Genomic DNA, 15998 nt, shown 5'->3' on the forward strand with positions numbered 1-15998 from the left:
AGGTCGAATCCAGGACCTTTACATTCTCAGTCTAATGACTAAACCACTTGACTTCAATGCCTATACCAAATATGTCTACTGGCCACTCTTAGAAGAAGAAAAAACGATAATTAAAAAAATGGCACTTGGCGTTATGTATTGGTTCTAAAAAAAAAGAAACATATTCTTCCTAAAATGCCTTTTATAGGTTCTGCAAGTTTCAGTAACAGTTTCCTAAACAACTAGGTTTCTCAGTCAGGCAAGGAATCTCCTAAGAACCCAGACACTTTTTTAAAATGCTCATTTTTTAACCGATTACGTAAAAAAAAGTGAAATTGATAAACATGGGCAAATAGTTGAGGGTCAGACAATTTTGTTTCTACATGCTTTAGTCTGGGATAAAATCTATATTTTTCTGTGCTTCATTTTTTTCTTACTCTGTTATAAAAGATACGAATATGACTTTAAAAATCATTTGATCTTTCTGTGTTGCGCATTGATACTGAGGAAAGCCGGTGGTGAATTTTCCTACGAACCATATTAAAAAGGTTCCACTAATCCTCTGGGGATACTGAATACGGAACAAGGTTTGGAACCATTTAACAAACTTAAAATGCAATTTGCCCTGAACTTGGGTTCGATATCCAAAGTTCAATTACATCATGCTTCTTGAAGTTAATTTCCGATTCATATGATATAGAAGAGTCTGATTACATGAATTGATACAACCTTGAGTTCTGTTCTCCGATTCATACATCTAACAACTATAGAAAGAGGGTAAGTTATTGTGAATAGATAATTTTCACTTTTTTATAGCTTTTTTTTACGACCACTCGATGAAGAATCAGTTTGATTTAAAGACTGTCTTTCCGTTGTTAGTTCATTCATTTCTCTCTCCCCCTTCTCACCTTCACCAATTCGCATCTCCTGCTCTCACCATCTTCATATTTAAGGTTGGTAGGTCTTTTTTTTTTATAGCATTTACCATAACCATATAAATATTGTTTTTGTCAAAGCTATTTAAATATGCAACTCGTTTTGTCATATTCCTGAACAATTCTTTTCTCATAAAACAATTTTAAATCGTATGCTTTAATGTTATAACTTCATTCCTGATATGTAATTTATTTTAATTGTGTTTTTATCATCATGATCATAACCTACTATATCTTTTTAAAGGATCGTTACGATATTACGCCATAAACCGCAACAAATAATTATAATAATTAAACAAAGAAATGGCAACTACACGCAACAAAGGTCCTACACATATTTACTTAGCTCTGTCTTACAAGATACAGACATGTGAAGCGTATTGTATATACTTTTTACGTCATTAAAAAACCCACCACGGTTTATACCGCTGCATAATCTAGTATACAAATAATGAATGGTTATGAGTTCAATAGTGCGAATATTTTCATGAGTTGAAAGATTAACATTTTATTCAACGAGGCGTCAGCCGAGTTGAATAAAATAAATGTTAATCTTTCAACGAATGAAAATATTCGCACCATTGAACGAATGAAAAACATTCATTATTTGTTTTATACAACATCGAAGAAGATCTAATAGAACGTTAATCAACAAATTATGCTTTACTCCTTATATTAAAGATAAATTCAAGTTGTATTCAAGCCTTCTCGATTACATTCAGATTGCCTTCGCGTCAGATACACGCAGGGATAGGCGCGCGCACGGCAGAGAGGTACGCAGTCTGCATATAACCAAAAATGCACGGCGCATATAACCAAAAATGCACGACCGTGCAATATACCATCTATTGAATATCATGTGACCAACAATCCTCCAATCAAATGACAGGGATCCACGTAGGTGTTGTATAACTTTAGGCTAATAGCTTTCAAATCTTAAAAGATAATTTCGATTTTCCTTTATATTGGTTATCAATGCCCTTTTTTTTTTATTCTAAGGCCTCAACACGATGGCATAAAAATTGCAAACGTCATGACAGCATTGACTAATAAGACATTTCAAATAATGTAAACATAAAGTATGATACAAAGAAAGATGTTTCATTGCTGATAGGATTCTGGTAAAGGAATCAGTGATAATATATACTAAAGAAAGAAGGAATTGGAATATGGACTCCGCTATTTATTCACGGTGAATGATATTGACTCATAATCATATTAATATTTGCACATCTTGTATGATTAACACGTCGGGGTTCGAGGTCAACTATTAACAATGCATGACCGTGACGTAGCTACAGAGGGCCCGTGCACGGCCGCGCCCCCATCAAGTGATGAAACAAAAACGAATACACAAGAATCCAATGACCGGGGTAATAGTTTGTAAAGCGCTTAGAGACATTAAATTTTGTATTAAGCGCTATATCAAAATTAAATATTATTATTATTATTAAAAAAGGGGAAGAGAAAGGAGAAGGGGGAAATCACAATGAAAGAAGACGTCTGGAAGACTGGACCACCTCCAACACCTCCCCCTCATCAGTAGCCTTGTCAGCTCTCGTTTCTCTTTCTGAGTAAGAGCGGTGCCCCCGATTGTTCCAGCACCCCCTCAATGGGTGGACATATGTTCCACTCCTACTTCAAAAGTGCACACGGTCACCACATGGAGCTCTATTATAGTTATTATACACACATAAAAGCCGGAATTTCAACGATTGATATGGCATGTAATGGTTATCATCACATATGGGTTTTGAAGAAAGTTTGAATTTTACAGGCATGGGTGAAGACTGCATAGAGAAAGGCTGGATAAATGAATAGGTTAAATGACAATTAAAAAATATGCAGAAATGAAGTAGATCTGCATTTGACAGAACTGTCTGTGCGCATGCAATGGATCGTAAAAGACCGGTTTACAAACATATATTAAAATTGAATGCATACTTTAACCTAAAAGCTTGTCCAAGGCTTGCCCGACATAGCAACAAGTAATCTATGCAGACTGGATTCCAGGTATTGTAGTTCACCATTAATAACAGATTAATGGTATAACTCCAGTGGCGGATCCAGTAATTTCGTACCGGGGGGGGGGGGGGGCACAAAATCTTATGGGGTGTTATAATGAAAAACGATGGAGCGAGGCGTCAGCGGCGAGGGAGCGGAGTGACCAAGCGGGGGTGGGTCTGGGAGGGGGTCAGAACCTCCTCCCTGAGTAGGTGCATTTTCAGGCACTTCCTGGAGTAATATGACGTAAAATTGCTTTCTCCTACCCCCTCAAAGAGTAGGGATCCAGGGGATCTGGCTTTTTGCTAAGGGGGGGGGGGGGGGGGTTGATCCAATGACGACACGGAGCATCGTCCACAAGCCGCGAAGCGGCAAGGCAATTATTTTTTGGGGTGCTATTTTGAACCCCCGTAAGTGATGTTTTCCTGGCATCTATATAGGCCTACTAACACAATGGAGACCATAAAAAGCAGTGCATGATAACGTCTTTTAAAATCAACTAACAGTTTAAGGGGGGTTCGACCCATGACGATGCGGAGCATCGTCCACGTCGAGACGCGAAGTCCGAGCCGGGTAGCGGCGAGGCGATTTTTGTGGGGCTATTTTGAACCCCCGTAAGTGATATTTTCCTGGCACCTATATACTAACACAATGGAGACCATAAAAAACAGTGCATGATAACGTCTTTTTAAATCACTTAAGTAATAGTTTAAGGGGGGTTCTACCCAATGACGATGCGGATACTGTGTGGGTCTGGACACATGATGGCGTTTTTCTATTCACATCACATTTTCACTTGGCAGTCCAAGGGGGGGGGGGGGGGGGGTTAAACCCCCTAACCCCTCCCCCATCCCCTCTCCCACAGATCCGCCACTGGGATCTTTTGCAAACTGGAAGCAATAAGCATTACATGTAGGCGATGGAAAAAAAGTGCTTGCGAAACGGATAGAAACTTCGCGGTCACAGGGATGACAGAAATTAATATGACAATCAAACCAGCAACCGTGGCAGGATTAATGGCGGGGACAATCTGCATGCTGAAAGAGCACTTAGAATAGGTATATCGGAAAATTAATTCAAGACTAAGTTATAAGTTATAAGTTAGAAGTTATAAAGGAGATAAAATCTTTGGTATTAGTCATGTTCGACTTAAAATTGCATCCCCCCGCCCCTTACCCGGTAAAAAAAACACGTTCTTATAATATCATCCCCCTTTCTTTCTTTTCCCTTCTCATTATTCTCCTTTTTCCCCTTTTCTCTCCTCCGTCTTTCCGCCTTTTCTCTCCTCTTTCTTTCCCTTTCCCCCTCCTTTTTCTCCTCTCCCCTTTTCTTTCCTCCCTCTTTTCTTCCTCTTTCTCTCTTCCCTTTTTTTCTTTTTCCTCTCCTTTTTCTTTCCCCCTCCTTTTTCTTTTTTTTTTGGCCGGGGGGGGGGGGGGGGGGAGCACGTGCCCCCTGTGCCCCCTGGATCCGCCACTGAACTCGTCACTATAGGTCCAGGAAAGAAACATCCATAAATTTGAATATGATAGTAAACCGGTATAACATTCTTTAAGCTGTACATGATGCTGGTGGTGCGTGTAACAGCTACTCAACTAGTTTCCTCTTCTACTAATTGCACGGGGTTCATTTCTTGCATATATTTTTTATATCAGTTTGCTTAGTTCATATTTGAGGTCAGACTGCACAATTTTCGAGTGATTATTTTGAAGTGTTTCTTTGGAAAATATATAACTCATATTTTGGGTGAGTATACTGACTCAGTAGTCATTCGAGTACTGAATCCATTTCTGTACAATGTACACTGCCTACGTGCACTTGAACCATGTGTAGTGTACTTGTGTATTAATATACCATCGTGTGTGTAAGAGACCATCCATTGCTTGTCAGGTCCAAGGTCAGATTGACACGCTTGAGAAGCCCAGTGGAAAATTCTTTCGGTGCTTCTCCCTCATATTGTATTACTGTTTGCAATTTAGTTTTATGATAATGCTTGCTGAACTAAATCACTTGAACATGGGTTTCCTCCTGTTCATTAAAGCTCCCCTTCGTTAATATGTGTTTCTGTAAAGTATGTTGGAAAGCAGATATCATATTATCAGGCTAGTTTCTGTACTGCAACATTGCATACAAAGTTAATAGAATGTGGGGATGCATCGCGCCTCTTTTGAAACACCATGTGTGAGTGGCGTTGTAAAAAGAGTGAATAGTAAACTGAACAGTGCAAATGATGCTTTCTGTTAAAATTGGGTATGGGCTTAATACTTAGGTTTAATACTTTGGATCTAGAAAAACAAATCTTGTTTGATCCATTTTTCCATTCTAATTCTTCACCTCCTCGAACAGATATAGGCAGTAAGCAGCATGAGCTCTGGGTTTTCATGTAAGGTCCCCGATGGCGTAGTCCAAACCTGCTACGAATATGAAGGAGTCATAATGCCGAACATAATGCCATCGGAGGCGATGAAACGCGTGAGGAAGCTAGCGTGCAGGCCCGATGACATGTTCATTGTGACCTATCCCAAGTCAGGTAGGTCCTACTTAAACTCTACCAATTAATCACATACAAATATAATGTGTGTTTAGCAAGATTGTATATAACCATCCCAACAAAGTATTACCTGGCATGAATATCCCGAGACAAACATTCTTGTGGAATATTCAGCATGGTGGCTGTAGCCCATTGTAAGTAGTAGAAATGGTTCTTCGGAACCCCTATACCTAGTTATAGACACTTAAAACACATCTCTAAGATGGATATACATTGTATAATGATTTATGGCTTTTTTTAAGATATTGCAAAGGCCGCCATTTTGAAAATAACCACTTTCTGGGATCCGATTTTCTTAGATTTGTATTATTTTGTTTCTGATGTTAAACATTACCAGAAACCGTTGAAAAACCCTTTGTTGCAATTTGTAGGGGTTGTGGTAATTTTTCCCTAAATTGACCCGACCTTATAACCCTAGGTGATCTCGGAACTGTACTATACCCCGAGAGGAAGTTAAGGATGGCTAGTAGAGTTAAAGGGCTTAGTGCAGTCTCGAGATTACCGAGGATCTATAGTTTTAACCGTGACCCGAAAATTCAACAGTTCTAAAAATAATCCTTGAAATAATAGTTGCAGTAAGCTTAGGGACTAACTTTGTTATATCTTTTAGAATCTAACTTGTGCTGTTGTCATGGGTATACGATCTGCAGTATAAGTTAATAACCGGTTATACAAAATTATGAGACAAAAGAATTTATCTAATACGTGGTTGAAGCAAAACATTATAATTATTTTTTTTGTATGATGTAAAAATTGAGAATGATTTGATTTCGATTAATACCGGAATACCACCCATTGGGTGGTATTCCGGTAGCGCGTACTAAGTTAGCGCGTGCTTAGTTAGTTCACACTTTTATGGAGTGCCTGTTGTGAACTAATTTACCCTGAACAGATTATTTTAATCCTTCAATGAAAAGTGTCCAAAAAATTAATTTTGCACTGAAATAGGAAGAAAAAGATAATATGAGTATACACTAAATTTCAACAAAGTCCTTGGTAGATTATCTTTGTCATGAATATTGAAGGAGGAAGATGAAACCTAGCATTCCATAGAAGTGCGAACTAAAATTCTTGTTTAGTCTGGACTTAGTCCCGGCTTAACTTAAGAGAATACCACCCAATATCATTTGAATTTCTTTTCAAGGTACAACTTGGGCAGAGCAGCTGGTTCTGTTGATCGAACGTGACGGGGACATCACTAAGTTAGAAGGCAAACATGTTACGCAGATGATCGTGTTCCTTGAGATTATAAATGAATATAACACATCGGTACGTATAATGAACGTTACACACGAGTCGTCATATGCCTGACGTAAACCTGCGTCAGCGACAGTTGCGGTCTTTGACGCACCATGTGACGGTAACATCTTAAAAAGCAAAATGCACAGTGCAAGTATTACGTTGAACAATTGGTGTATGGGCTAACTAAATTCACAGGCTTTATTGGCGCAAGTCATAACGCGATAAAATTGACGCATCGCCTGCGACGGGCATAGATGAGCCTGAGCGATGCATTACCAACGGACATTTGACAAATTGGATTAGCTGCAGAATAGACGACCATACATCAGTGTAATATATTAGGGTTTGGGTTAGGGTTAGGGTTACAAGCTATGAGCAACAGTTGCAAGGTTCATGTTGCATTCACTTTGTGCACACATATTCCCATAGCGTGTCAAGGACATTTCAAGTCGCTGACGCAATCTTACGTCAGTAAAATGGCGCCACGCTCGTGTGCAACATGCATTTGGGTTAGGGTTATTGAATTTTACTTTGATAAAAGGCTTATACATGTACCTCACTCTTACCACCAGTTTGACTTAAAAACTATGGAGAGCCATTTGTAGCCTTGAAATGAAATATATTCAAAAGCATTAATTTAATTATTTTAGACTTTTCATAAATTCCACATCAAGAACATAAAATCTCCCATGATAATAGAAAATATGAATGATTTGATTCAACATTTTATGCCTTTTAAAACAATTTTTACAAAATATTTTCAAAGGTGCTTACAGCTTTCCATAATTTTTAAGTCCAACTTAGAGTTAAGTTCAACTTAGGATCTTTGTGAAACACCCCCCTGATCGACTCCAAACCGACTCTTGCCCATTCGGGTAATGTATTTCTTGATCGGTCGAATTTAGAAATATTGTGCCCCCCTCTTTCACAAAATCCTGGATCCGCCCGCCCGTCTGTTTGGCGTCGCTGTCGTTGGCGTGACTGAGATATTATGATCAAATTCGATCTGGTTATCTGATATCATTTATGGACTTGTTTCTTTGCTAGGCGTCTAGACAAAATCAATTAATTCTTTTCAGTTAGGTAATTTAAAACTTTGATGTCACCATAAAACTATTAACTGCAGTGGATTCTCGTCTTGCTAAATTATCTCCGTTATCGCAGCCGACAGCTACAAACTTGCGGATCGATGAAGTTGAGATTATGACGTCACCAAGGACGATGAAGACTCACTGCGAAGATGCTTTCTTACCTCTCGATATTAGCAATGATGATCCAAAAGCAAAAGTGAGTCAGTACATATCTGAGTAATACCGTTAGGCGTATGTTTGATTTTAGTTCCAATACTTTTCTGCTATTCTACTACCACTATTACTGATATTATTACTGCTACTACTATTATTGCTACCTAATACTACTACTTAAACTACTACTAATACTATATACTACTAATACTAATAATACTTCTACCACTAGGCCTACAATTCAATTTAATTCAATTCGTTTTTATTCATTTCAATTTCCAACACAAACAATACAAAGAAATATACAATGATAAGCATTTGCAATATATAAGAAAATGAAATTAGGGAACTAAAAATAAGGCCAAATGGCCTTGCGGAGGCATAGTTCCCCAAACAGTAGTTAAGACCGTAATACAACTCACCAGCACCCCCTTCACTCTCATTATTACCAGCACCAGCACATCCCCATCACCATCACTAACATTTCGGCCATGATTACCTCAATCAATATCGCCTCTACCAGCACCATCACCAATGCTACCTGCAACGCCACCACCACACTACCAAATCTCCACCACCATCACTAACATCTCGGCCATGACTACCTAAATCAATATCGCCTCTACCAGCACCACCCCACCACCATCACGGCAACGCCACCATCACCAATGCTACCTGCAACGCCACCACCACACTACCACAACTACCGCCACCAAGACCACCATCATAATTACAACCACCACCACCACCACTATCACTTCCAGCACCACCATATCTATCACCAACGTTACCACAACCACAATCGCATCATCACCACCACCACCACCATGACCAATACAATCATCATGGTGACAACCACCATCACTACCATCACCACCACTGCATCATGACCACCAACAACTAATAGCATACTAATGTAAGCCCTTTGTATTTTATGGAAATTGAGTAATGTTACGGTTTTTGACAATATTCATCCATATGCATAACAAATTTACTCACAAATCTCAACAAAACACAGGTACTCTACATAGCCCGGAACCCGAAGGATACGGCCGTTTCCTACTATTACTTTTGTAACTTCCTTAAAGAGCTTCCCACTTACGAATCCTGGGATGTCTACTTTGAGGAATTTCTTGCTGGCAGAGGTAAGTTATTATTATCTTTATTATTATATTATCTATTGTTATCATTATTATCATTATTATAATAATAATTATTACCATTATGTTCATTATTAGTAATACCACTACTATTATTATCATAATTATCATCACTATTATTATTATTATCATCATTATTATTATCGAGTATTTGGCGTCAATAAATGCCTCGGACGGGAAAAGCGAACTTAATCGCTGTGACCTTCGAGTCTCTCTTCCCAAAATAACTGTATGGGGGTGTGCAAGTAAACCACTACACCGGGGTTCGCTGCTCTCCTTATTCGAATAATGCAGTGTGTTCTTAACGTACAAAGATGGAGACTCTCTACACGAGATCTCCATTTAACGTCTTATCCTAGAGGCAGAGTGCTTTCACTGTAACCTAGCCTCCGTGTATGAAACAGGGGAGGGCAACGTTAACTTAAGCAGGCTTAAGTCAACCGCCATGGTTGGATTCGAACATATGATCTTTGGTTCCTCAGTGGGAGTCGCTTTACCAACTGGCCAGCTCGGGTCCTCCAAATAATACTTTGATGAATTCCAGTTGAAATATTATTTCATGGCTAGATTTTGTTTAGTTCTGTTGAAGTGTCATTGTATAGTGGCTCATTCACTTGACTCTCACTCCAAAGGTTTAGGGTTCAAATCCCAGCCCGCCACTCACGTCCTTTAACAAGACTTTTATTCTCATTTGCCACTCTCCACTCATTTTTAAAAATGGGCAACTGGCAATTGCTGTGGTAATAATACATTGAAGGGCTCATTTGAAGAGCAGTATTAGTACTAACGTGGATACCCTGGTTTGATAAGACCTAACTGTTAGTAATTTTAGTAATAATAATTATCATTATTCTTTGGTGGAAGGAATGTACTGAACATTCTGAAAGTCTCAGTTTGAAGTTTCATGACATTTGTGTTACTTGTTTAACCTCAGCTCCTCAAGGATCGTGGTTTAATAACGTGTTGCCATGGTGGAAGAGAAGGAATCATCCAAACGTTCTCTTTCTCAAGTACGAGGATATGAAGAAGGTTAGTCGCCGGTGAATGGTAACTTGTGATATAACTGAGGTTGTGTACGCTGGTATTGCCCCACTGTCCTACTTGTAGCTACTTGCTCCCTCTATATATAAAACTTCCCCAATCCTGTTGGTTCCCCATGATCCTCTTTTTCTTATGTTAGTTGAGAGCTGAGTTAATGAGATAGCCACCTGTCAGTGACCTCGCTGTGTGGTTTAATCCCTTCTGGCCCATTAGTGGTGACGGTCTTTAATAGAGCCGTGTCCTTTTCCCTTTTGGTTAGGTTTACATTTGAATCACACGTTATCATGCCCGAAGAAATCACGATGTGAGATTTTGCTTTACTGCTTCAATATTGAATTGCATAAACTGTTAAAATCTGTCATGTATTTTTCATGGGGCTGTTTTGACCAGGCAGATGCACAGTTAAGGAATAAATGAAATAGATGATAGAAAAATAACTACAGATATGGACATACGGGACTTTGCTTTGTGTGTCAGTTCTTTTCGGCACCAATCATACCTATCCTTATTTTTTGCTTGTTTAATCCTCTCTGTTGGAATTATGCGTCAGATTTCCCATATTAGGTCCGTCGGATTCAATAAGGTTAAAACAAGAGTAAATACCAACCTCACACTGAGCAATAAGTCGTAAATATTTCTATTCTCAGGATCTTCCCAGTGCAGTGAGACAGATTGCTGAATTCATGGGAAAGTCCCTTTCAGATGACGTCATCGAAAAGATATCGAAAGCGTCGACGTTCAAGGCAATGAAGAAGAACCCTGCATCGAATCCTGATAGTCTAATACCGAAGGACAGACAGAAGAGTAAAGACTCCTTTATGCGAAAAGGTACTAGTACCGATGACAAGTTTTTTTGCAATCTCTCTGTCTCTCTGCCTCTTTCTCTGTCTCTCTCTGTCTCCGTCTCTAACTCTCTCTGTCTCCGTCTCTCACTCTCTCTTTATCTTCTTTTCTCTCTCTTCCTTTCTCCCTTTTTATCCCTTCTCTCATGCTCTCTCTCCCCACTCCTCTCTACCCCTCTACCTTTCTGTCTCTCTCAATATCTCCCTCTCCTATTTTCCATGTATCTCCTTCTCCAACTCCCCCTCCCCTCTCTCTTTCTTTGGGCGCCAGTTATATACACTCTGGTGGTCGTGCTCTTTCGAACCTTCTCCTTCAGCTCCACCCTCTGAGCTATCGCTCCTCTCTCCTCAAGCCCTCTCTCCGATCAGTCTGTCCACAGATAGTCATCTTTTCCTTCTGTGTAAGATGACAGGTATTACCAGAATTATTTCATCTTATGCAATACATTGGAATTAATCATTGAACTTTTATTCATTGACCTTACGTTTCGTACATAACACGCAATTATTTAACAGTTTTCTATATGAAAGGCGTAAATTAATACTTAATATAAACCCCAACAACCGCCCATAGTAAATAAGTATAGCGGTTCCGCGACTTTCTCTAAAATTTCAAAATATCTAGTCATCTACATTATTTGGACACAATATATATAAGCCCACTAGCAGCTACCATTTTCGGCGCTAATCGCATCTACCCATAAGTTGGCGCGAAAGTCATCTACCGGATAGAAATCCATTGATTAGTTTGGCCAATCCTAAAAGTATCAAATCCGACTTGAAGAAGAGAGAGAGAGAGAGAGAGAGAGAGAGAGAGGGGGGGGGGGGGGGCAAGTGGTGGTGAATATTTTAACTTACTGCTAAGAAAGCATGAATGCTTGTTGGTAAGCGACCAGAGGACCGACGGCTCTCCGAGGGACCTGGTAATGAGGATTAATGCCTTATCAAAGGGCATAACGCATGGACTTGGTCCAAGTTGGGCACCATAAAGTGAATGTGGCATCGTTACAAAATTATTGACGTATAGGCTTATTGCCGTAACAGCCTTCATTAGCGCTGGTAATGACGCAATCGAAATGACGTCACGTGCCCAATTGACCTTACGGCCATTGTAATTCACTTACTTACTGGTTTTCTTCTTTTTTTCTCTCACACGCTGTACATCCTTATCAGGCATCATCGGAGATTGGAAGAACTGTTTCACTGAGGAGCAGAACAAGAGATTTGATGAGCTGTACGAAAAGGAGCTGGCAGGCACCGGGCTTGAGTTAACCTTCGAGTAGTTTTGATGTATCATCTTCGAGTTATTATCCTGAAACTCATTTCTCTAAAGTCCATCGCACATTGTGACTACGACCCGATTTCGGAATAATTTGCGATACCATTTTAAATGAATATTCAAATATGTAAAATGTTGACGATCGAGGTTCTGAATTGTCATATCATAATGTACAAATTGATATTTTTTGGGGAAAATGCGCTTACTCTTGTAGAAGGGAAAGCCATATCGGCTCTGAATCGTTGTGACGTCAGACCAGTGGTGTCATAGTCTACGATTTGAAGCCGATTTGACATTTACTCAGACCATCAGGCTTACAACTCACGAAGTTTCAATTTCAATTATATATATACCATTATTGAGAACCTAAGTCAAGAAGATTATACTTGTTTAAAATTCCATATGTAATGTAATTGCGATTTATAAGAAAATCGTATTTCAGTCAAATCGTATGGTCAATATTATATAATGAATTCACTTTTCTCTATCAACCTTTGTCAGAGGGGCTGAAGTAAATATTGGATATTTGGAAAATAATGTTATATTACGTCTTATATAAATATAAAGAGATTCTACTCAGTAATTTTATACAATTGACTTGCCAATGTTTTTCCCTTTCTTTTTCCTTCTTTTCATTTTCATGCATTCCAATATAACGGTAACCATTTTTGCAACAGTGCTAAGCAAGTGTTAATGCAAGACAATTAACAAAAAGGCCAAATTGACAGCATGAATTTCTACACTCTACCCCTCTTTTCTTTTTATAATGCCTGGTTGCATTTCCTCTCTCCTTTAACAAAATAAATATTTCCCCTACTTACACATTTTTTCAAATACCGTAATCTCTCGTTTACCCTCCCTCTTGGTGTCTTCTTCTTCCTTCAGATGACCTTAGAATATTCATACCACTGCATAATAATATCTACAATTAATTTATTTTGAAGTGATAGTTTATATGAGTAGTGTATTTGGGTAATGGTACACTTTAAGATCCCCCAATCAACGTTGTTCTTATGAATATCAAACTTAATATTGTAAACTAATTTATAATGTAACTGCATGTTTAAGTAATGAATACAAATTTGATAACGACTATATGCTTCCTTTTTAAACATGCTCTAAACGTACTTTTTGAAAATGGACGAGTAGAAAGAATGACGATGAAGTTTTTACCTTGTATATTATGATTGTGTAAACAGGCAGTTGTATGAAAATAAATATATCAGGAAACTGTTATTCTTGGACTATCACTTTGATATAAAGACGGAGTGCAATTTTGTTGGGTGAAAATCAGCTGTTTTACACTCTAATGGCATAGCTACAGGGCGGGGGTGCGGGGGGGGGGGGCAGGTGTGAAAGCCTGCAACATTTAATGGCAAAACGAACTAAATCACAATGAAATAGACAGTATGCCTACATAGCTAGAGAATGGGAGAGAGGAAATCAATGTGAAAAGATAATGGATCATCTTACATCTGGTCTTGTCACCAATCATGGTCGTGACACCGTGAAACACAATGAAACACAAATACGCTCACACATCCACGCCCACACACCTTCGGTCACGTGGACATCTGTTCATTTGCAATACCCCGAAGCACACACAACAGTAATGCACCGTCACGCTCACATTACCCTAAAATACGCCAAAAGCACACGTCAAACTGCCTTCGGCCTCGTCAACAAATATCTTCATCTGTAATGCTCAGAAACACACACAAACATGCTTTACAATTTACACATTACGTCCACACGCACACATGCCCTCAAGTACACAAATGCACACGGTGAACCTTTAGCCTCGATCCCAGGCCTTCATTCCCGTAAACATGAACTTTAAGTTATGATTTTAGGACAATTACGCCCCGGAAAATTACCCCCGGAGAATTTCATCCCGAGGACAACTACCTCAAAGGAAAATTACCCCCCGGAAAATTGCCCCCCCCCCCGAGGACAACTACCACCGTGGACAATTATCCTCCGAGGACAATTACCCCACGAGGACAACTACCCCCGAGGACAATGTGTGCATACTCTCCACTCCCCGGGGAGCATTCCAGCCAGTCGCCATTTTACAAGCGCCACTTGCTAATCAAACCACATTAACTTTCGTATCCTACCGGGTACCCATTTAACACCTGGGTGGAGAGTGGCCACTAATCTGACATTTAACATCGTAAATGAACGAATTCACTCTTTATTTTTCGTGTGCAGATAGTTATCGGAAAAGTGTCAATTTGCAGGTTTTTAGGATTGTACAATTTTAATATTTTTCACAAAATTAAAACTGCTATTATACAATGTAAGCAAATGTCTTGACACGAATAGGCTTTTACATTCATATTTTATTCTCTGTTCGATTTCCCCTTTTTAGTTCAAATATAAAGTGAAATATTCACGATATTTCATATTGAAAAAAAAAATCACTACTCAAGCTTTCAGTTGATGTTGGCGGCATCGAACCTCGGACATCAAAGGTAACAACACACCTGTAGATTCTATTGTGCAACCTTAGAAAACGGCAACTGCCTGAAATAATTCGTTGCCAGTTAGGACTCCAGCTCTTAAAGCTTATTTGCCGTAGTTTACAGGAGGGATTAGACTGCCCTGCAAGGTCACAGGACAGGTGGTTACCTCATCAACTCAGCTCTAAGTTAACATAAGAAAAAGAGGATCATGGGGGACCAATGGTCACCGATTAGGCATTGTTTGTTGTATAGAGGGCGCAAGTAGCTACAAGTAGTGCAGTGGGCCTTTAAAACTCCTTGGTCCTAACCAACACGTACAATTTTTGTACCGAGGCACTTAACACATATTTGTGCATTGAAAATGGCCTGTCAAATTCCCATCAGTACCAGAACTGAAGATCACTTTTGATGTATTGCACAGTCATGTATACTTTGAACTCTTAGGTACTCTATTCGAATATTTACTCAATATTCTGCAAATATCACGTGGTTGGAGTTCATGCTCAGGCTCCTCAAACAATACATACATATCGGGCCTTTCTAAAACAGACAAATTATTATATTTTTGTCCTCGTGTATGCACATCAATTATCAATGAAACTTGTACATCGTATTAAGATATACACCATATTTGTTAATTGTTCTATACAATTATTTTAATGTGTTGTCAATGTAATGTTATGCCATGTACTTTTTACTCTGTAAATTTAACAATTTCCGCTTTTAGCTGCATGTCCGATGATTTTTATCTTAATAAACCAATACAATTATACACAAACTACAATACAATACATATACCAATGCTAGTCTAGTACACACATTATATAACCTACAAACACATACATCATCTTCCACACTCACGATCACAGACCAACCTGCATGCACGTAGATAATACACACATAGACAGGCCTTGAACTCAGATAATAAAAATACTAGAATTATCAGTTATAATGAACCAGTACTTTTATTGTATGTTTTTGTTCGAAGGAGGGGAGGGTGGGGGGGGGGGGGGTGAACAACGTATGGGTAATGTTTTTGAGAGGAGGCCCCTTCATCCCATACTAATTTATTATTCAGTTCATGCGACACTTGTAAGCGTACATGAAGAAAAAACATTTAAGAAAATCTGAAATCACTCAAATAACCTACGACCCAGATTTCTTTTCTTTTCAAAAGCCCAGTGCTATTCATGATGAAATATTTAAAAAATACATTTTTGCCTTGAGACAAGGCCAAAGTTCCAAAGGCCACATTC

The 15998-nt window shown here is 38.9% G+C and overlaps 1 protein-coding gene across 2 annotated transcripts; it reads left to right on the forward strand.

Moving 5' to 3' along the window:
* The first annotated feature begins 685 nt into the window (after window positions 1–685).
* Window positions 686–12871, forward strand: LOC593377 (sulfotransferase family cytosolic 1B member 1). 2 transcript variants are annotated; one of them, XM_011672369.2, is made up of 8 exons: window positions 686–756; window positions 5262–5445; window positions 6611–6735; window positions 7873–7995; window positions 8971–9097; window positions 10047–10141; window positions 10801–10981; window positions 12169–12871. In XM_011672369.2, the coding sequence occupies exons 2-8, from the start codon at window positions 5280–5282 to the stop codon at window positions 12276–12278; spliced, it is 927 nt and encodes a 308-aa protein (XP_011670671.2). In that variant the 5' UTR covers window positions 686–756; window positions 5262–5279; the 3' UTR covers window positions 12279–12871. The 2 variants fall into 2 exon arrangements, with proteins under 2 accessions (XP_011670671.2, XP_797947.4); XM_792854.5 differs by lacking the exon at window positions 686–756 and adding an exon at window positions 4482–4661.
* The last annotated feature ends 3127 nt before the right edge of the window (window positions 12872–15998 follow it).

This window comes from Strongylocentrotus purpuratus, unplaced genomic scaffold (genome assembly GCF_000002235.5).
Source record: "Strongylocentrotus purpuratus isolate Spur 01 unplaced genomic scaffold, Spur_5.0 spur5_scaffold_19, whole genome shotgun sequence".
In the NCBI taxonomy this organism is placed as follows: Eukaryota; Metazoa; Echinodermata; class Echinoidea; order Camarodonta; family Strongylocentrotidae; genus Strongylocentrotus; species Strongylocentrotus purpuratus.